General features: G+C 45.1%; 1 protein-coding gene across 1 annotated transcript in view; it reads right to left on the bottom strand.

Moving 5' to 3' along the window:
* Window positions 1–22,885, bottom strand: part of ATP10D (ATPase phospholipid transporting 10D (putative)) — a 214,967-nt gene that overhangs the window by 74,935 nt on the left and 117,147 nt on the right. Inside the window, exons 5-8 of the mRNA XM_073583462.1 lie at window positions 10,143–10,228; window positions 9,938–10,044; window positions 8,866–8,997; window positions 7,944–8,071 (exon numbers count right to left, since the gene is read on the bottom strand). Of these exons, the coding sequence (XP_073439563.1) occupies window positions 7,944–8,071; window positions 8,866–8,997; window positions 9,938–10,044; window positions 10,143–10,228 (453 nt within the window). The remainder of the gene's footprint in view (window positions 1–7,943; window positions 8,072–8,865; window positions 8,998–9,937; window positions 10,045–10,142; window positions 10,229–22,885) is intronic.

Here is a 22,885-nt window from a genome sequence, read left to right as displayed (position 1 = left end):
GTGTAAGCATTAAAAGGCGTTCACCACTACCGGACAGTTTATTTTCGATGTTCCTAATATTAAAAAAATAAAAAAACACATTTGCCTCCCGCTCCAAGCGCTGGTGATACAGTTTAAGTCACATGAGAGTTGCAGTCTGTGAGCAGCTGTTGATGGGGGACAATGTAGGTCACTAAAGGCTGCTTTTGAGGCCAGTTCTCTGACTGAAGCCAGCTGTGTTTATATCGAATTGGTAACCAATATTTAACAATATTTACAACTCAAAACACAAAGCAGATAGACATCTCTTTACCAATCTTTTTTTGGGCTTGACAACCAGATTGGGCGTCTTCTAGAATTAGTGATCCTGGGGGACAGGTGGTATCAAATTCTCGTGAGTTTCTGTGTTAAACCTCCAGGAGTCTCTAGAGGAATATCTGGATGGTATAAATATCATGATCCATGGAGAAGAGACTCCTATTACTGAAGAAAAGATAACGGAAGCAGCCAGAGGAAGACTACGGATTCACATGGACTACTTATGGAAATCTAAGATATTTAGGCCCCTCAGCTTCTTAAAGTATATAACTCCTCACTGAAACAAGGTCTTCTATCCAAATCTTTCTACGATGCTAAAATCAGATAAGCCTCCCGAAGATTGTGCATCATATAGACTTATATCCTTATAAAATTTAGATTATAACATTTTGACAAAAATTTTAGCAAACAGGCTAAATAAGGAAATTTGCAAAATTATACACCCAGACCAGTGCGGATTTATTCCGGGTCAGTCTACACCCGATGAGAGAGTGCACGTAGTTGCAAAGTTGGGTTGGAAGGGACAGGAAAATTGGACCTTGGCATCTCTGGATGCGGATAAGGAATTTGGTTCGGTTGAATGGGTCTACCTTGAGAAGGCCCTTCAACAAATTGGCTTTGGACCAGGCTTCAGAAGATGGATTGTATTGAAAGCCATGGTCCCGATTAACGGTTTTACTTCCTTGGTGATTCCATGGGCAAGAAGGACCAGACAAGGGTGCTCTCTATCCCCCCTTTTATGTGCTATTGCCAAGGAACCACCTGCTGTCAGTATCTGTCAGAGACTGCAGCATATCAAGAGAATAAAGTGCATCACCATGAGGACCCCTTGAGGTTATGTGCAAATTATTTAATTCTGTTTATGCTCAGTTCATCAATTACACTGCCTTTGGTAATGGATCCGATTGATGAATTTGGCCTGTTTTCTGCTCTAAAAATAAACTCGCAAAAAGATGGATTTTTGGTTCTTACCGTAAAATCTCTTTCTTGGAGCCTTCATTGGGGGACACAGAATACCATGGGTGTATGCTGCTGCTGCTAGGAGGCTGACACTATGCAAAAACAATAAAATTAGCTCCTCCCCGGCAGTATACACCCACCGACAGGCACCAAGCACCTCAGTTGGTTAAAAAGCAGTAGGAGAAGCAACGAGAAAAAACTCGAACCATATGTACCAACCCATCAGGGGACTCTAAGACCCAACACGGTACAACTGAAACAGGGAGGGTGCTGTGTCCCCCAATGAAGGCTCCAAGAAAGAGATTTTACAGTAAGAACCAAAAATCCATCTTTCTTTATCGCCTTATTGGGGGACACAGAATACCATGGTACGTCCCAAAGCAGTCCCAAGGGTGGGAACAGCAAAAAGGAACGAAAGTAACCGAAAGGCTCAGGTCGGCCGGTGAGCCACCGCCGCCTGCAGAACCTTCCTACCAACCACAGCATCAGACGAGGCCTGGGTATGAACCCTGTAGAACCTCGTGAAGGTGTGCAAAGATGACCAGGTTTCAGCCTTGCAAATTTGCATGGCCGAGGCCTGGTGACGAGCAGCCCACGAAGCCGCCACAGCCCGGGTGGAATGAGCTCTTACTCCCGGAGGGGGCCGCTTTTCCTGAAGACGATACGCTTCCAGAATGGTAGAACGAATCCAGCGAGCGATCGTGGATTTGGAAGCCGGAAGGCCCTTCTGGCGACCTTCAGAGATGATTAGCAAGGAATCGGACAGACGGAAGGAAGAGGTCCTGGCAAGATAGACACGCAGGGCTCTAACTACGTCCAGTTTGTGGAGAGACTTCTCAAGAGGTTGAGATGGAGCCGGACAAAAAGAAGGAAGGACGATATCCTCATTGATATGGAAAGCGGAAACCACCTTTGGAAGAAAAGAAGGAACGGGCCTGAGGACGGCTTTGTCCTGATGGAGAATGAGGTAAGGGGAACGACATGACAAGGCCGCCAATTCAGAAACTCTTCTGATGGAGGAAATGGCGATCAAAAAGGTGACCTTCCAAGAGAGAAGGGACAAAGGAATGTCCTGGAGAGGCTCGAACGGCGCCTTCTGGAGCGCGCTAAGAACGAGGTTGAGATCCCACGGGTCTATTGGCGAATGATGAGGGGGAGCCACGTGGGAAACCCCTTGTAGAAAGGTCTTGACCTGTGGTAGAGAAGCTAGCTCTCTTTGGAAGAGGATAGAGAGAGCGGAAACCTGGCCCTTGAGCGTACTGAGGGACAGACCCGCGTCTAACCCAGCTTGAAGAAACCCTAGGATAGACGGGATAGAAAAAGACATTGGGAAGACTCTTCTATCATCGCACCAACGGAAAAAAGCCTTCCAGTACCTATAGTAAATGCGGGAAGAGGCTGGTTTCCTGGCTCTGATCATGGTTTGAATAACCTGACTGGACAGACCTGATTCCTTTAGAATTGCGGTCTCAATGGCCATGCCGTCAAACTCAGAGACTGAGAATTCTCGTGGTAAAGGGGGCCTTGCGAGAGAAGGTCTGGACGGTTCGGAAGCCTCCAGGGAACGTCCGCGAGCATGTTGACCAGTTCCGCGTACCAAGGCCGTCTTGGCCAATCTGGAGCAACTAGAATCACTGGTACGCCTTCCGATTTTATCTTTTTGACCACCCGAGGGATCAATGCCAGAGGCGGGAACAGATACGGAAGTTGAAACTGGGACCACGGAGTCACCAGTGCGTCGCATGCGACGGCTAGAGGGTCCCTGGACCTGGCTACGAACTGCGGCACCTTGTGGTTCAGCCGAGATGCCATGAGATCGACATCCGGGGTGCCCCAACGGTCGCATATCTGAGAGAAAACCGCGGGGTGCAGGGACCATTCGCCGGACGCTAGGCCCTGGCGACTCAGAAAGTCGGCTGCCCAATTTTCCACCCCTGGAATATGGACGGCGGAGATTGTCGGAACGTAACGTTCTGCCCAGCGGAATATCTTGGCCACTTCTGACATTACCTGTTTGCTGCGCGTGCCCCCCTGATGGTTTATGTACGCCACGGCCGTGGCGTTGTCCGACTGAATGCGGACCGGCTTGCCGGAGAGGAGGGGCTGCCAGTGAAGAAGGGCCAGGAAAATCGCCCTGATCTCCAAAAGATTGATTGGAAGGAGAGACTCCTGTGGCTTCCAGCGTCCTTGGGCCGCTTTCTGATGGAACACGGCTCCCCATCCTAGAAGGCTTGCATCGGTGGTGATGATTTGCCACTGAGGCGGAAGGAAGGACCTCCCTTGGAGAACTGACGCTGGCCGTAGCCACCAAGTGAGAGACTGCCTCACTCTGAGAGGAAGCCGAATAGGACGGTCCAAGGACATCGTGGTCTTGTCCCAGGCTGAAAGCAGAGACAGCTGGAGAGGGCGAAGGTGATACTGCGCAAAGGGCACTGCCTCCATGGAGGCCACCATCTTCCCCAGGACCTTCATGCCGAACCGAATGGGAATGGGAGCAGGCCTCTTGAGAGTTTTGATGCCCTTGGACAGAGTTGTAAATTTTTCCTTTGGAAGAAAAACACGGGCTAGCTCCGTGTCGAATTCCATACCCAGAAAGGTCAGACGCTGGGTGGGGACCAGAATGGACTTCTCCTTGTTGACTAGCCAACCTAGGCGGCTGAGAGTGTCCAGGGTTATCTGAAGGCTCCGGAGACAGTCCTGGCGAGACGAACCCTTGATCAAAAGATCGTCCAGATAAGGGATGATGAGGATCCCTCTGGAGCGAAGGACGGCCATCACAGTCGCCATCACCTTCGTGAAAACCCGGGGTGCTGAAGCCAGGCCGAAAGGAAGAGCTGTGAACTGAAAGTGGTCTCCCTGAAACGCAAATCGAAGATACTTCTGATGTTGCACACATATTGGAATGTGGAGATAGGCATCCCAAATGTCCACCGAGCAGAGAAATTCCCCGGGCTCCATTGAAGCAATCACCGACCGAAGAGACTCCATCCTGAAATGAAGAATCTTCACGTGGCGATTGAGCAATTTGAGGTCCAGAATAGGACGAAGAGAGCCGTCTTTCTTCGGGACTACAAAGAGATTGGAGTAGAACCCGGAAAACCGTTCGTCTGAGGGAACGGGAACAATGACTCCGGCGGAAAGAAGGGAGGAAATGGCCTGCAGAAAACCCGGAATCTGGGCCCGCTGTCGCGGAGGCCGAGACCGGAAAAACCGTCTGTTCGGGAGTGAAGCAAATTCGATTTTGTAACCGGATGCGACGAGTTCTCTGACCCAAGCGTCGTCTACAACGGACAGCCAAGCATCCGCGAAAAAGGAAAGTCTGCCACCCACCCTGGAAGAAATTCCAGGTGGGGGTGACCCGTCACTTAGACGAAAATCTGCCGGAATTGGCTCCTGCAGATCTGGAATATTGTCCTCTAGATCTCCAGCGAGGAGCGGGTTTGTAGGAAGGTTTCCTCTGATCCCGCTCCCTGGTGGCAGGCGGCCGATCCTGTTGAGTGGCTCTCTCCGTGGCAGAGAAGGGACGAAAAGGCCTGAATGGTCGAAACCCCCTTCTGTTGAAGGGACGTTTTGGTCGAGACTGGGGAAGCGAAGTACTTTTGCCTCCAGTGGCATCGGAAATTATCTGATCCAGCTTTGCTCCAAAGAGCCTAGAGCCATGGAATGGCAGATTGGTAAGCGACTTTTTCGAAGTAGTGTCCGCATTCCATGACTTTAGCCAAAGGACTCGGAGTACAGCTACTATGTTGCTGTTAGCCCTTGCTACGCAGCCGGCTGCGTCCAAGGAGGCGGCCAAAAGGTATTTTCCCGCCTGGTTAATCTGATCTGCAAGATCTGCCAATTCGTCTTGAGGAGCTGACGCTAAGATGCCTCTGCGAAGGATTTTTGCCCAAGCGGAAATGACCTTCGCCACCCAGGCGGATGCGAAAATAGGGCAGAGAGAGGCGCCAGATGCCTCAAAGATAGACTTAGCCAGAGATTCAATCTGCCTGTCAGTAGGATCTTTGAGCGACGCCCCGTCTGGCAGAGAGAGCACCGTTTTAGAGGCTATCCGGGATACTGGAGGATCTACCTCTGAAGCCTTGGACCACTTTGAGAGCAGTTCTGCGTCAAAGGGGTACAGAACGTCCAAATACTTGCGGCCTGAGAAACGTTGCTCAGGGAGCTCCCAGTGTTTGGCTAAGGTAGTATTGAAATCGTTGTGATTGGGAAAGGTTCGGGACGGAGGTCTGGCTCGTCTAAGGACAACCGAGCTTTCCTGAGCTGGAGCCTCATCCTGTTTAAGTTTTAGTGTTTGGAAGATAGCTGCAAGAAGACTATCGACCATGTCCCGCGTTTTAGAAACGCTGTTCCCCTCAGAGCTAGCTCCTGAATGAGAATCATCGCCTGACTGAAGGCTGTCATCTGAGGAAGGAGAAGGAGGCCTGGGAGCGGAAGGGCCCTGCGAGCTCGAGGACGAAGTGGACAGAGCCCGCTTCCTAGAAGACCTTCCCCGTCTGTCTCTCTGAAGGTCGCGGTCAGGTGCGGACGACTCACCCCGAGAGGTGGTCGGGGCAGAGGTGGCTGAGGATAGCTGAGGTAATCGTTCTAAAACCTGGACCAGCGACTGTGATGCTTTTGTCAAGTCAGAAACAGACTGTGACATTGTAACGGCCCACTCCGGGGGGAGAGAGGAGGGAAGAGCGCCCTCCGCCCGGGACTCTGTGCGCTCCTGAGATGCTGACATATTGGAAGGACTGCAGGGGGGGCAGAATGGAGACGACTGACCCGATGCCCACTTCTTTTTACAGCGCGCACAGGCGTAATAGATAGCGGTGGGCCTGAAGCAGAGATCCCCTGAAGGGTTGGGCATAAGTAGACTGCACTGAATGGCCGCAGGATTTAAGGAATAACTGCCGAGGAGAGCTAATCTTTGCCTCAGAGCAGAGCCTACCGAGATTCTGTGAGCAGCAGAAAACGCTGAAGTGTCCCCCAAACAGCGCAGGAAGGAGTGAAACAACCAGGAAATCCTTGTGCTGGAGGCTGGGGGCGGAGCTTAGCGGCCGCTCCATGACTGGTTAACAGCGAAGGAGAGGGCATGGCCGAAGGAGGAGGCTGGCATATCAAACGAAAAGGAGCCCTGTGATGGGCTAGTAAAGGCGCGCTGAAAAGAGCGCGCTCAGGAAGGGAGGAGGGAGCACAGCGATGAGGAGACTGTGAGGGAAAGTGAAAGTGAAGACGCCGCAGCCCCATGCCAGCGCCGACATAACGGAGCTGATCTGACAGTGGCCCTGGGAAGTCTGCCTCCCCTGCTTGTGACGCTGTGTGGTGAGTGAGGAATCCCCAGTGTCTCCCTGGGAGTGAGAAGCAAGCGGCGTGAGCGCGCGGCAGGCAGAGAGGGCGGGAAATTCAATAATTGTGGACCTGAAATCACAAAGGTACAACTTCTGCCATTCACGGAGCTTATGCGGGGCCGGAGGGAACGTACAGGCACTTACCTGACGTCCCTGAAGAGGATGACCACAGGGGCCCACGGGGAAACGGCAGGCCGCTGGGGGGAAGGGAGTCCTCTGTACCCGCATCCTGCAGAAGACGGCTTGAAACACCTGCGATCGCCGTCTTCCTCTCAGCCCTGTCCCGAGAGAGGGGTGAGGAGGGGGATTCGGCAAGGACTAGCCACCTGTCCACAACCCTTATCACCGGAAGGCGATAGGGAAAAGTCCTGCCTGCGGTACTGAGAGTTGCGATGTGGATGACACCACACTGCTCGCTCAGCCGCATGATATGGGAAATCAGGGTGACAACTACACCCTGTTTCCCGATGGAAAATAACCTAAAAGACAAAAGAGGGAAAAATTAAAAAGTTCAGACTAAACCTGAAAAGAAAAATGCGGATCTGGGGAGATCCCGGTCCGCCTCCTACAGACACTAAGCACAAACTGAGGTGCTTGGTGCCTGTCGGTGGGTGTATACTGCCGGGGAGGAGCTAATTTTATTGTTTTTGCATATTGTCAGCCTCCTAGCAGCAGCAGCATACACCCATGGTATTCTGTGTCCCCCAATAAGGCGATAAAGAAATCCAAGTTGTTACCTCTAAGCAATATCACATGGAAAGTAGGGGATGAATTCTGCAGGCTACGAAAGGCTATCAACATGAAATGGATGGATACAAGACCACCACGAATTTCAATATGGTAAATACTGTAGTTTCCTATGAGAGGGTAGTATAGAAAAAGAGCCAGGGTCCTGAAAAATTTGATAAGGTATGGAAGACTCTGTTTGATTCCCCATGACTCACATTAGTCCCCAGGTGATGATGAGTATTATCTCATGATCAACTATGTGATATTTTGTGCTTGACATGGGTGTCTTATGGTTCTGCTTAAGACATTAGACCCATGGTATGTTAAGGGCAGCGTTAACATTGACAGACACAGTATTAATGAAAATGAGAAATACTGATTGCTTTTGTGTTCTATGATGTAAACTTTTTATGTTGTATAATCATCAATATTTAAGATTATACGTTTCGATTTTGGAATATTGTGGCTAAAAAGGAGTTGGCGAATGAACCCTTTATTCATTAAAATTACGTATATAAAATAATAAACCTAGTAGATGACAAGCGAATATCCTCAAAGTTTTATGCTGGAACTGGCCATTAGTAATCACTTTTACAAGTTGATTTGAACATATTGAAACATTACCTGCAAGATGATTATCATTGTCCAAAACATATAGAAGCCAGCCAATGCTGGAGACAACCGCTCTCCATTGGGTTCCGGCAAGATGAAAAGAGGCGGTTCCGGATAGCCCTGCAGCCAGATTCCATATCCTAATGTTTGGAGTAACACAATAGACAGGACTGAAAAGAGGCTCATAAGTGAAATGCGAGCAATATCATCCTTTAAAATACAAGATGAAGTGTTGGACTAAAAATTTCTAAAACATTGAGATGTATAAAATTTCCAAAACTAAAACAGCATAAAATCTGAAAATATACAGCTCTGCAAAAGTTAAGAGACCACCACATGAAAACCCTGTCATGGGCAGCCCTTTCACCAGACCTGAACCCCATTGAAAACCTCTGGAGTGTAATCAAGAGGATGATGGATAGTCACAAGCCATCAAACAAAGAAGAACTGCTTACATTTTTGCACCAGAAGCAGTGTGAAAGACTGGTGGAAAGCAGCCAAGACGCACGAAAACTGTAATTAAAAATCATGGTTATTCCACAAAATATTGATTTCAGAACTCTTCCTGAGTCAAAACATTAGTATTGTTGTTTCTAAATGATTATTAACTTGTTTTCTTTGCCTTATTTGAGATCTGAAAGCACTGGGGTTTGTTTGTTTTTTTTTTTAATTTTGACCATTTCTCCTTTTCAGAAAAAAACACAAAAACAAACAAACAATTTATTGCTTGGAAATTTGGAGACATGTCAGAAGTTTATAGACTAAAAGAACAATTTACATTTTACTCAAAAATATACCTATAAAGAGAAAAATCAGACAAACTGAACATTTGGAAGTGGTCTCTTAATTTTTGCCAGAGCGGTATATTATTTATATATGCTGTGAAGTATCTGGTTACAATTTCTAATATGCCAAGATAATCCGTGTAGCTTACCCAAAGCTCCTATCAAGCACATTATCAATAAGAGCAGGACGCACCACAGTATATCAGAATTCAGCTGCCTCTCCAGTTGGCTTCGCTTGTATCGGGGACCACTATTGTTCAGCATAGTCTTGGTATCATGTCCTAAATCAGAAACGTTAGTTACGTTTCAGCTAACAACTAGAGTCAAATCATTCAATGTCAAAACTTCTGGGATTCCCAATGTATGTATAAGTAGTAAACGAGTTGCCTGTCCTTTATTGATATTTTATCATGAAGTAAACAGCTGCTCATGAACTGAAAACCTCATAGGCTTATGCTTTTACAGGATAGAAAATGTCAACGAGCGCTGCAGTGTAAAGCATGGTGAAAGCAATCTGCACCCTCACATTTAAAATGAGAAAGATCGATAGATTTCGGTTACCTGCTGAAATGACAAAAAGTTGCCCAGACTTTAGAAAATAAAATTACAGGTGACCACAAAATAAAAAGGTAGCATGTATATATTTTTGAAGATCACAATATCGGTATTAGCCCCCGTTTAGTGTTGCTTTATTAAGCACATTATATAGCAATTCAAAGTTTGGATATTAGAAGACAATATAAAAAAATTAGGTAGACAAGAAAATGTAGATATCATTCTGCACAGTCTGGAGGGGGGGGGGGGTCTAAATGGGTATTACACCAAGTAGAAGTGAACAGCTGATATTGGGCTTGTTTATGAATTATTTACAATGATTATATTTAAATATACATCTCTATTCTACATACCGTATCTATTTTTTGTGTGTAAAATAAAAATAAATGCTATGGTTTCATTGCAAACTCCAAAGACATAGTGCTAGAGAATTGAGAGACCTAATGGGGACAGTGACAATTAAGTCTGTAAAAGTACTGGGTACCATCAAAGTGAGTAAATTAAATAAAGCCTATGTTCATGAAAAGTTCCTTCCATATGATCAGGATCACCACCACGTTTCAGAATTCAGTGGCCTTATCAATGGTCTTCACTTGTATCAGTGACCATTACACATCATTTCAGTTTTACACTAATGAAAAGTGCGGCCACTTACAGTGTACTGACCTGCATACACTACAATACCCACAACAGCCTCTGTATTGCGCACAATGCATCCTCTCAAAAGCAGATTTTGTTTACTTAGGCCAACCTTTTCCTTGTCTTGATGCGCTCTAAGTTGGGATAAGAAAAAAAATTGCAAATATTACATACACACAGTAAATATACGGTATATATTTGTTAGTTTTTATCTAAATGATATTATACTTACAGGAATCCCTTGAACCTTCCCAAGTCACTATTTGGCGCTTCACATTGTATCTTGCTTGAAAACATTTCAGGATCTAACTCAGAGTCCTATAAATCAAAAATATATAAAATCATCCAGTCAGTCTTAAAATATTTTTTTATAAGCAGCTGCAATGTGTAAGTAGCATAAAGGCAGAATGGGTATTCTTTACTAATGCCATTTCTCTAGGATCTTTTTACATCTTGTATTATATTTCTGTAGATTAGAGAACCTAAAGGGAACCTGTCAGCAGGATTGTGCAAAGTAACCTACACACCGTGTCAGGCCAGCGCTGTTAGACTGTGTTCACACGTCGCGTTTTTTTCCGCGTTTTCTCGGCGGTTTTTAACACGCGATTTTGCCGCTTAAACGCAAAAAAACAGCATCCCATGCAATCCTATGGGATTCCGCAATGCCGTGCTAATGCTGCGGATTCTCATCGCGGAAAAATCTGCAGCATGCTCATTATTTTGCGGAATCGCGGCAATTCCGCCCACATAGGAATGCATTGTTCTGCTTAGTTTCCGCATGTGGCTGTGCCCACCATGCGAAAAGTAAGCAGAACATTTGCGGATGGTACCCACGGTCCGGAGGAGAGGAGACTGTCCTCCGGGCTGTGGGTACCATATCCCTGTAAAAAATAGAATTAAAATTAAAAACTCGGGTTATATTCACCTTCCGATGTCCCGCGCAGCGTCCCCAAGCTTCAGCGATACACGCGGCAGGTCCCGTTCCCATTAATGCATTGCGATAATGACCTTTGCTGACGTCGCGGTCTCGCGATACTGTAGCGGTCTCACGATACTGTAGCGGTCTCGCGAGACCACGACGTCAAAGGTCATTGCTGCAATGCATCACTGGGAACAGGACCTGCCGGAGCATCGCGGAGGCCTGGAGAAGCTGCGCGGAACATCGGAAGGTGAATATAACCCGATTTTTTTTTTATTTTTAACATTAGATCTTTTTACTACTGATGCTGCATAGGCAGCCTCAATAGTTTAAAAAGTTGGTCACACTAGTCAAACACTATAGATCGCTTGGAAAACGCTAGCATTCTGCAAGCTAATTACGCTTGAAAAATCGATAGTTTTTCCGCAGGAAAATCGCATTTTAAATTCCCGCGATTTTCCTGGAAAATGGAATTCCGGAATTCTCGCGGTAACTTCCACGGGAGTTCCGCTACGTGTGAACCCAGCCTTATACTGATTAAAATGATACCTGGTGATGAAACCTGTTGTAGGATTGTTGCTTAATCTTTAATTTCAGTTTTGAGTTAATTATATGCTCGTGCTCTGGGGCAGCCTGTGGGGGGGTTTTCATGTGGTGCTGACAGGTCACTGACCCCTCCCACTAACCTGCCCCCTAGTTTAGATAATGAATAGTATTTGTATTGAAAAAGAAAAAAATAAAAATTATCACATTCAGTAGGCAGGTGCCAGTGGCATCTTGGCAGAGACAATTTTTTTCCTCTAGTAAACTGGCAATGGCGACGCCTGCGTATTACCATTTATCGGATCGCCGATAGATGCTACTGCACAGCCGTGGCCAGCGCCATTTTGTGACAGATTTTTTTTCCCCCTGAATAAATTTATGTACATAATAAATAGAATAATTTAATGCACGTTACACATGAGATCATGCTGCAGCACAGGCACCGTCCAAATGTGATTTTTTTTCTTTCAATACATATATTCATTATGTAAACTGGGGGGGAGCAGTGAGGGATCAGTGACCTGTCAGCAGCCAATTGTGGAACTTATTACTATTCCAAGATCTAGTGATTAAAATTAACTTTTGCTAGTGGGAAAACCCTTTGTAGCTTTTGGATTGTCTTCAGGCCTATATGTCCAGAAACCACCAATCAAGACCCCCTCTCCTTATGTACTTGTGTGTCCCTTAACTTACACATGTTTATTATACTTGTCTATATTTCCCCTTTTCACATGTAAAGCGCCATGGAATAAATGGCGCTATATAAATGCATAATAATTTTTATAAACTGCACTCAAATAATTAAAAACCACATGTGAGAAGTTTGTTAACCCTTCAGGTGCATCACAGAAATGAATTCAAATGGGATTTTTTTTTTCAATAAAATTTTGTAATATTTTCATATTCACAAACCGTAATAAAAAGAAAATGTACCCCCTTATTCAGCTATACAATTTCTTCCGAACATGGCAATTACCTACGTGGTACCTATGACATGTAAGAAATGTCATTTGTCTTTTAGGGTACAAAAGAGAAATACCATAATTGGTCCCGTTCTCATCCAGTAAAGTGGAACAATTTTTTTTCTCACTCGTCATCTGTATACAATCTGTTTTTATACTCAGCAGCTATTAATTTTTTACAGGACCAGTTACAGTTTCCTATGCTGCAGAATTGCAATGTATTTCTAAACATCGATGCCATACCAATGGCCTGAATGGCTTTTTCTTTTTCTCTCACGCCCATCAAATTTCGGAATAAAATTGCGCATTGGTGAATAAGGTGGAGAAAACATATGCAGATCTGCACTGCCTCACTGAATAACACTGGTCAGTTTATCTGATTTTTTTCTCGCTTTGCACTTGTCCAATTTATATGCTCGTCTGAGCGAGCCTTTAAGGCCCTTTTACATTTAGCGATGCACCAGCGATCCAACCAGCGATCCGACCCGGTCAGGATCGCTGGTGCATCGCTAAATGATCGCTAGTGAGCTTTCATACAGAAAGATCTCACAGCGATGCAGCAGCGACGCAGCGCACGATACTTACCATTCACACACAGCGATCCTGCGTCCTCCCGCCCGCCTCCACGCGTCGCTCGTCATCACAGCAGGAAGTCTCAGCAGGAAGCGCCCGACGAGAAATGGAGCCGGACATTCTCGCGCGATCAGCGATGGACAGCGGGGGAGCCGGTCGCTGGTAAGTATCACACATAGCGATATCGCTAGCAATATCGCTATAACGTCACAAAACCAGTGACGTTTTAGCGATATTGCTAGCGATATTGCTTAGTGTAAAACCCCCTTTAGACTGCAAATTTGGATGGCAAGACCATATGTGTTATCAATAGCCTTGCACCTTGATTAACAGCCTGATGTGCAGCACAACCTGTTCACCAACATGAGAGGAAGCGATTATAGTGGTGACTAACAGCTGCCTGTAGTGCGCCAATGACTCGACGCAAGAGGATGCAAGGAAAACATAACTTAATTTTCTTCCTATGGTAAAGTTTCCAGTAAGCTACACCAGATTTGCCATTTCCCTACAGACTCTCTCTATATCTACAGGTTTTTACCGTAGCTTCTTGGACAGGTTCCCTGTGAATGCTGCTGTCAAAATTGACAGTGGCACGTAGACGGTTAAACTGTTGCGATCGGAAATATTATCAACTAGTAGATTACCCGCTGCTTCGCACACGGAAACAATTTTAAATTGTTGGTTATGGTAGCTAAAGTAAAATTTTCAGTGTCACCCTGAAATTGACATTTTCAGAATGCTACAGTAAATATTTTTTTTCCCACTTTAAAGGGAACCTGTCACCCCTCCCAGTCATTTCTAAGTAAAAGTGCCACCGCGTGCAGCACTTTAGCTTCCGTTCCACCGCAGAAATAATAGTTTATAAAATTGTTCAAAAATACCTACATTTTGACAGGTCTTTCCCCTTTGACAGACGCCTCGCATCCATCAGTCATTTCGTATTTGGCGTCGCCTCTTCAGTTTTCTTTTGAAATGCTGGCGCGTGCGCTGTACTATAGTTTTGTGGGCATGCGCAGTTAGCGCTGCCCGACGTGCCCGTGCTCGCAGATCACATCCTGGCCTTCATATCGCATGGCCACAGATCCCGCCCCGCAGTCGCTTATGATTAATTCACACTACGGGGCTGGGAATCTCAGGCATGCGCAGTAGTTCTCTGCGGCTCTCTTGCCCAAGATTCCCAGCCCCGCAGTGTGAATAAATCACAAGCGACTGCGGGGCGGGATCTGTGGCTGCGCGATATGAATGCCAGGATGTGATCTGAGAGCACGGGCACGTCAGGCAGCGCTAACTTCTCATGCTCACGAAACTGAAGTACAGCGCAGGCGCCAGCATTTCAAAAGAAAACTGAGGAGGCGGCGCCAAATACGAAATGACTGATGGATGCGAGGCGTCTGTCAGAGGGGGAAAGACCTGCCCCCGTCAAAATTCAGATATTTTTAAACAATTTTATAAACAATTATTTCTGCGGTGGAAGGGACGCTAAGTAACAGAGCCACCTTGACAGAATGCAGCATTAGTGCTGCACAAGGTGGCTCTTTCACTTAAAAACACCTGGGGGGGGTGACAGATTCCCTTTAAATTTTTATTATTTTGGCATTTTTCTAATTTGTCTTAACATTGATGTGAACAACTTTTTTTATTTCAACATTTTTATTGATTTTACATATTCAATACATATTATGTAGTATAAACTATTACAACTATTTTTTGAACTATATCAAAAATGAAAATTTATGCAACTTACGGAAACATATAAAACATTTACACCCAATTAACAACATAATGCAACCCCTCCCCCCTCCCTCCTATGTAATCTATAAGTAGTTTACAAACAAGAGTAAAATTGGCTTACAGTTAAACAACTATCTACTGTAGTGCTTTTTGTTAAACAATGTTTCTGGTTTTACCTTCAGGCGTATATATGAAAAGATTTTTTGGGTTACCCACTCTAGTGCAAGCAACGTACAACTGTCCACGTGAAAAACACGGGCGCTCCAAATTAATGCCGGCTACTTTAAGTGATTGACCTTGCGTTTGGTTTACAGTCATAGCAAACGCAAGTCGGATTGGGAAGTGCAGCCGCTTAAAATTGAAGGACATGTCGCTTGGTATCAAAGGAATATGCGGAATGAAAACATTTGCTCCCTTAGAGTTTCCCTTAAGAATAATAGCTTCCTGTTACACATTTTTTGGTGGGTCAAGGTCCCGCAGCAAAATTATTGTGGCTCCCATTTTTAAAGTGAGCTTATGTGGTGGCATTCCAGGAGGCTCTAACGAATTCAGGAACTCAAATGGATACATTACGGCTTGTTCACTCTCCATGACTGAATCAATCAATAGACATGTATGTGGTCGCTAGACCAGGAAGCCTTCCCTGAATTATTAGATTTATGGAGCTGACACTATCATTTTTAGGCACTAGGATTGCACGTTCACAAAGCCACTGATGGTTGTTATTAAAAAACTGTTACAAATATCAGGGAAAATTTGGTCAATAAGTTCCATTACCGAAGATGTCATTTCACAAAAATCTTCCGGAAAGAAATGAGTAGTGGAATCCGTAGGGAACCTGTCATTTCTACGGCACAGTAGCTGGTGTGTAAGTTTGTCCTCAGTTGTATTTCCCATCAAATGAACCCACATATTAGTAGTAAGAGTTTGCTTCTGAACATGTATCCACAGATAAGATTTTAGACAGGCATTCAGCTCATCCGCTGGTGTTGCTCCCTTAAGAACAGGTAATGTCTGGCAGAAGTCACCTGCAAAAATTACAATTCCCCCCATTAAACAATCAGTTCCCCGCAGATCTTTCAAGGTGCGATCAAGGGCCTCGACCGTTTCTTATGCGCTATGGTAAATTCATCCCAAACAATTATTTTGCAAGTTTCAGCCTGCCTTATCCGATTCTTGTGAAGACGACATTCCCGTTGCTCTGATGTCTCAGCTGCCTTACATTTAGCCTGTCTCATCTGTTTCTTTTCAAGCCGCGACTCATTGTTCACTTGTCTCATCTCTGACACAATTTTGCTTTCTTAGCTTTTGGATGAACTTGCCCAATAAATAGTTGTTTTTTGGGCGGCATTTTAAAAAAGTCCTTAGTATTATGACCCTTTAGTATTCACCTGACACTGATAAGAGATGTAAAAGGATGAATGGCAAATACAGAGCAGCCCTCACACAGTATTACTATGACCTGAAAGAGCTCACATCTCAGTAATGAAAACCGCCTCAAAGGCAGACTTGTCTAGTTGCCCATAACAACCAATCAGAGATCAGCTTTCACTTTACCTCAGCAGCTTCAGTGTTGAAAGCTCCCTGTCTAGTAAGCAATAATGACAATCTTACTATGAGACATTTTTCACCTGACCAATATTGCTGCTCCGTAATGTTCGTCCATGTGCATCCGCATGCGCGTGTTTGCATGCGTGTGTGGTCCTTGCGTGTGTGGTCTGCATGTGGTATTTATGGGGTGGTGTTGTGGTATTTGTGGGGTGACATTTGTGTTGTGTGTGTCTAGAGTGGTCTGGTGTTTGTGGGTTGGTGTATGTGTGCTGTCTGTGTGATGTTTGTATGAAGATTGTAAAATGTTTGTGTGTGGTGGTGCGGCCCCTTTAGCAGCGGCGCTATAATCCGTCCCTGTCAGTCACAACTGTTTTCCCCTCAGCACTTTTACTTTCACCTTCACATTTCTCCATTAAATGTATAGGGCCGAACTTCGGGGGGGTCCCAATCTCATGACGGGGGGATGCTAGCGAGATGTAACATGCACAGTATTCTGCTCCTGTGGGTGGAGAGGAGGCATGCCAAATTTCACCCAAATCGGGCAAGAACTGTGGATTTGTATAGAGCGGGTTACTACAGATTTTGAGAGAAAATATATACAGTACAGACCAAAAGTTTGGACACACCTTCTCAAAGAGTTTTCTCTATTTTCAAGACTATGAAAATTGTAGCTTCACTCTGAAGGCATCAAAACTATGAATTAACACGTGGAATTATATAATTAAAAAAGTGTGAAACAACGGATAATACTGTATGTCTTATAGTCTAGGTTCTTCAAAGTAGCCAGCTTTTGCTTGATTACTGCTTCGCACACTCTTGGCATTCTCTTGATGAGCTTCTAGATGTAGTCACCGGAAATGGTTTTCACTTCACAGGTGTGCCCTGTCAGGTTTAATAAGTGGGATTTCTTGCCTTATAAATGGTGTTGGGAACATCAGTTGTGTTGTGCAGAAGTCTGGTGGATGCACAGCTGATAGTCCTACTGAAGAGACTGTTAGAATTTGTATTATGGCATGAAAAAAGCAGCTAAGTAAAGAAAAACGAGTGGCCATCATTACTTTAAGAAATGAAGGTCAGTCAGTCTGAAAAATTGGGAAAACTTTGAATGTGTCCCCAAGTGCAGTGGCAAAAACCATCAAGCGCTACAAAGAAACTGGATCACATGAGGACCGCCCCAGAAAAGGAAGACCAAGAGTCACCTCTGCTGCGGAGGATAAGTTCATCCGAGTCACCAGCCTCAGAAATTGCAGGTTAACAGCAGCTCAGATTATAGACCAGGTCAATGCCACACAGAGTTATAGCAGCAGACACATCTCTACAACAAATGTTAAGAGGAGACTTTGTGCAGCAGGCCTTCATGGTAAAATAGCTACTAGGAAACCACTGCTAAGGACAGGCAACAAGCAGATGAGACTTGTTTGGGCTAAAGAACACAGGGAATGGACATTAGACCAGTGTAAATCTGTGCTTTGGTCTGAGGAGTCCAAATTTGAGATCTTTGGTTCCAACCACTGTGTCTTTGTGCGACGCAGAAAAGGTGAACAGATGGACTCTACATGCCTGGTTCCCACCGTGAAGCATGGAGGAGGAGATGTGATGGTGTGGGGGTGCTTTGCTGGTGACACTGTTCGGGATTTATTCAACATTGAAGGCATACTGAACCAGCATGGCTACCACAGCATCTTGCAGCGTCATGCTATTCCATCCGGTTTTCGTTTAGTTGGACCATCATTTATTTTTCAACAGGACAATGACCCCCAAATACACCTCCAGGCTGTGTAAGGGCTTTTTGACCAAGGAGAGTGATTGGGTGCTACGCCAGATGACCTGGCCTCCACAGTCACCAGACCTGAACCCAATCGAGATGGTTTGGGGTGAGCTGAACCGCAGAGTGAAGGCAAAAGGGCCAACAAGTGCTATGCATCTCTGGAAACTCCTTCAAGGCTGTTGGAACACCATTTCCGGTGACTACCTCTTGAAGTTCATCAAGAGAATGCCAAGAGTGTGCAAAGCAGTAATCAAAGCAAAAGGTGGCTACTTTGAAGAACCTAGAATATAAGACATATTTTCAGTTGTTTCCCACTTTTTTGTTAATTATATAATTCCACATGTGTTAATTCATAGTTTTGATGCCTTCAGAGTGAATCTACAATTTTCAGAGTCATGAAAATTAAGAAAACCCTTTGAATGAGAAGGTTTGTCCAGACTTTTGGTCTGTACTATATATTATACATACAGTTGTGGACAAAAGTATTAACACCCCTGCAATTCTGTCAGATACTCAGTTTCTTCCTGAAAATTATTACAAACACAAATTCTTTGGTATTATCTTCATTTAATTTGTCTTAAATTAAAAAACACAAAAGAGAATGAAGCAAAAAGCAAAACATTGATCATTTCACACAAACCTCCAAAAATGGGCCAGACAAAGTATTGGCACCCTCAGCCTAATACTTGGTTGCACAACCTTTAGCCAAAATAACTGCGACCAACCGCTTCCGGTAACCATCAATGAGTTTCTTACAATGCTCTGTTGGAATTTTAGACCATTCTTCTTTGGCAAACTGCTCCAGGTCCCTGATATTTGAAGGGTGCCTTCTCCAAACTGCCATTTTTAGATCTCTCCACAGGTGTTCTATGGGATTCAGGTCTGGACTCATTGCTGGCCACCTTAGAAGTCTCCAGTGCTTTCTCTCAAACCATTTTCTAGTGCTTTTTGAAGTGTGTTTTGGGTCATTTTCCTGCTGGAAGACCCATGACTTCTGAGGGAGACCCAGCTTTCTCACACTGGGCCCTACATTATGCTGCAAAATTTGTTGGTAGTCTTCAGACTTCATAATGCCATGCACACGGTCAAGCAGTCCAGTGCCAAAGGAAGCAAAGCAACCCCAAAACATCAGGGAACCCCCACCATGTTTGACTGTAGGGACCGTGTTCTTTTCTTTGAATGCCTCTTTTTTTCTCCTGTAAACTCTATGTTGATGCCTTTGCCCAAAAAGCTCTACTTTTGTCTCATCTGACCAGAGAACATTCTTCCAAAACGTTTTAGGCTTTTTCAGGTAGGTTTTGGCAAACTCCAGCCTGGCTTTTTTATGTCTCGGGGTAAGAAGTGGGGTCTTCCTGGGTCTCCTACCATACAGTCCCTTTTCATTCAGACGCCGACGGACAGTACTGGTTGACACTGTTGTACCCTCGGACTGCAGGGCAGCTTGAACTTGTTTGGATGTTAGTCGAGGTTCTTTATCCAACATCCGCACAATCTTGCGTTGAAATCTCTTGTCAATTATTCTTTTCCGTCCACATCTAGGGAGGTTAGCCACAGTGCCATGGGCTTTAAACTTCTTGATGACACTGCGCACGGTAGACACAGGAACATTCAGGTAATTGGAGATGGACTTGTAGCCTTGAGATTGCTCATGCTTCCTCACAATTTGGTTTCTCAAGCCCTCAGACAGTACTTTGGTCTTCTTTCTTTTCTCCATGCTCAATGTGGTACACACAAGGAGACAGGACAGAGGTTGAGTCGACTTTAATCCATGTCAACTGGCTGCAAGTGTGATTTAGTTATTGCCAACACCTGTTAGGTGCCACAGGTAAGTTACAGGTGCTGTTAATTACACAAATTAGAGAAGCATCACATGATTTTTCGAACAGTGCCAATACTTTTGTCCACCTTTTTTATGTTTGGTGTGGAATTATATCCAATTTGGCTTTAGGACAAATTCTTTTTGTGTTTTTTCATTTAAGACAAATTAAATGAAGATAATACCAAAGAATTTGTGTTTGCAATCATTTTCAGGAAGAAATTGAGTATTATCTGACAGAATTGCAGGGGTGTCAATACTTTTGGCCACAACTGTATATATACACACACAGTGGGGAAAATATTTAGTCAGCCATCAATTGTGCAAGCTCTCCCACTTAAAAAGATGAGAGAGGCCTGTAACTGACATCACTGGTAGACGACATCTATGAAAATCAAAATAAGAAAGCAAATCCAGAAAATCACCTTGTCTGATTTGGCAAGATTTATTTTGCAAATTATGGTGGAAAATAAGTATTTGTTATTAACAAAAGTTCCTCTGAATATTTTGCTATATATCCTTTGTTGACAATGACAGAGGTCAAAAGTTTTCTGTAAGTCTTCACAAGGTTGGCACACACTGTTGGTGGTATGTTAGTCCATTCCTCCATGCATATCTCCCCTAGAGAAGTGATGTTTTGGGCCAGTCACTAGGCAATATGGAGTTTCAAACTCCTGCAAGGGTTTTCTATGGGATTCAAATCTGGAGACTGGCTAGGCCACTCCAGGACCTTTATATGCTTCTTACGAAGCCACTCCTTCGTTGCCCTGGGGGAGTGCTTTGGATCCTTATGCTGAAAGATCCATCCACGTTTCATCTTCAATGCCCTTGCTGATAAAGGTGATACATGGCCCCATTCATTTTCATTCATTCATAAACATGGATCAGACGTCCTGGACCCTTTGCAGAGAAACAATCCCAAAGCATGATGTTGCCACACCCATGCTTCACATTAGGTATGGTGTTCTTTGGATGCAACTCAGCATTCTGTCTCCTCCAAACATGACAAGTGTTTGTACCAAACAGTTCTACTTTGGTTTCATCAGGCCATATCACATTCTTCCAATACTCTTCTAGATAGTCCAAATGCTCTCTAGCAAACTTCAGACAGGCCTGGGCATGTACTGGCTTAAGCAGGGGGACACTTCTGGCACTGCAGGGTCTGAGTCCCTGGCGGCGTAATGTGTTACTGATGGTAATCTTTGTCACGGTGGTGCCAGCTCTATGCAGGTCATTCGCTAGGTCCCCCCGTGTGGTTCTGGGATTTTTGCTCACCGTTATTGTGATCATTTTGACTCCACGGGGTGAGATCTTGCGTGGAGCCCCAAATCAAGGGAGATTATCAGTGGTCTTGTATGTCTTCCATTTTCTTATTATTGCTCCCACAGTTCATTCCATCACACCAGGCTGCTTGCCTATTGCAGGTTCAGTCTTCCCAGCCTGGTGCAGGGCTACAATTTTATTTCTGGTGTCCTTAGACAGCTCTTCGGTCTTCACCATAGTGGAGCTTGGAGTGTGACTGTTTGAGGTTGTGGACAGGTGCGTTTTATACTGATAAGGTCAAACAGGTACCATTACTACAGGTAATGAGTGGAGGACAGAGGAGCTTCATAAAGAAGAAGTTATAGGTCTGTTAGAGCCAGAAATCTTGCAGGTTTTTAGGTGACCGAATACTTATATTCCACTATAATTTGAAAAAAAAATCATGCCAAAATCAGACAAGGTGATTTTCTGGATTTGTTTTCTCATTTTGACTCTCATAGTTGTCTACCTATGATGTCAATTACAGGCCTCTCATCTTTTTAAGTGGGAGAACTCGCACAATTGGTGGCTGACTAAATACTTTTTTCCCCCCACTGTAAATTGAGGCAGTGATACATGGGTGATTGCTGTGTAACACAGCTCCGCTATTGAGCTTACGCTTGTGACAGGGTCACTGGTGTCGTAAATGAGGGGAGATATGTGTCACAAAGATTGCTTTCCTGTGTGATGTGAAAGCCATAAGTGTTTTCTCCAGCATAATATGTGCTGAGATCAATCCGGTTGCTATATGGGCATGGCTTTCATGGTGGGTAGGTCAGAGATGGGCGGGACGCCTACCCACCATATCTCCACCTCCAGGGTGTGGCTGGAGGGGAAATAAATGTTCAGTCAGTTTTTTTTTTCTGTGTTCTGTCCATGTGTGTGGAGGAAGCAAACCTCTGGATTGTTAGCTCCTGCGAGAGCTGCAGTGTGGGTTTTGTCCCAGAGGACCTGGGCAGGACTGTGCATGAACGGTTTACTTTCATTTGAGCAGGACAGGCTGTATTTTTCTATTACCATTTTGTTTTTGGTTTTTGAGGCAATAAACCACCAAGAGACTTTAACCACCCGTGTGCCTGAGTCTACCTCGAGGAGCAGCTAAGCCTGTCAACCCCTCACATGAGGTGGAGAATGAGGGCAACGTTCCAGGAACACGTGTAGCAGCTTTGGACAAATCATATGTCCTGGGTTAATGCAGCTACGGAGATGGAATAGCGGTCGAACAAAATGGAAGAGCTACTCAAACACCTGATCCTGAGCAAGCAGCAGCAGCAACAAGAGACAAATAAGCTCTTAATGCAACAGAGATGTTACTCCTGATGGGAGAGGTCCGCAGCAGAGAATCCGCCACTCCCCCATGTCAAGGTGAAGACTCCTGCGTCCGGAAAGCGGTAAGGCGAGCCATGCAAAAGATGACCCCAGGGGATGATATAGAGGTGTTCTTGACTGTTTTTGAACGGGCTGCAGAGAGGGAGAGGCTGCCCCCGGAGCAGTGGACGGAGGTGCTGGCCCCTTATCTGACAGGTGAACCCCAAAAAGCCTATTTTGACTTGGCCTTGCAGGATGCCTGGGAATATGCCAATTTGAAAATGAAGATACTGGCACGCTCAGGAGTCACAATGTCTGTCAGAGCCCAAAGGGTTCATCACTGGGCATATTGTGGTGACAAACCTCCCCCGCTCACAAATGTTTGACTTGTTGCATTTGGCCCATAAATGGCTGCAGCCGGAGTCCTTCACTCCAGCCCAAATAGTTAAGCGGGACGTTATGGACCATTTTATTCACTCTCCCCCCCCCAGACAGGTTCAGA

Source organism: Dendrobates tinctorius, unplaced genomic scaffold, assembly GCF_039654945.1.
Source record: "Dendrobates tinctorius isolate UK_male_01 unplaced genomic scaffold, ASM3965494v1 ptg000079l, whole genome shotgun sequence".
NCBI classification, from domain to species: Eukaryota; Metazoa; Chordata; class Amphibia; order Anura; family Dendrobatidae; genus Dendrobates; species Dendrobates tinctorius.
Note: the sequence above shows the minus strand (reverse complement) of the source record. Positions and strands in the feature narration are given on the sequence as shown.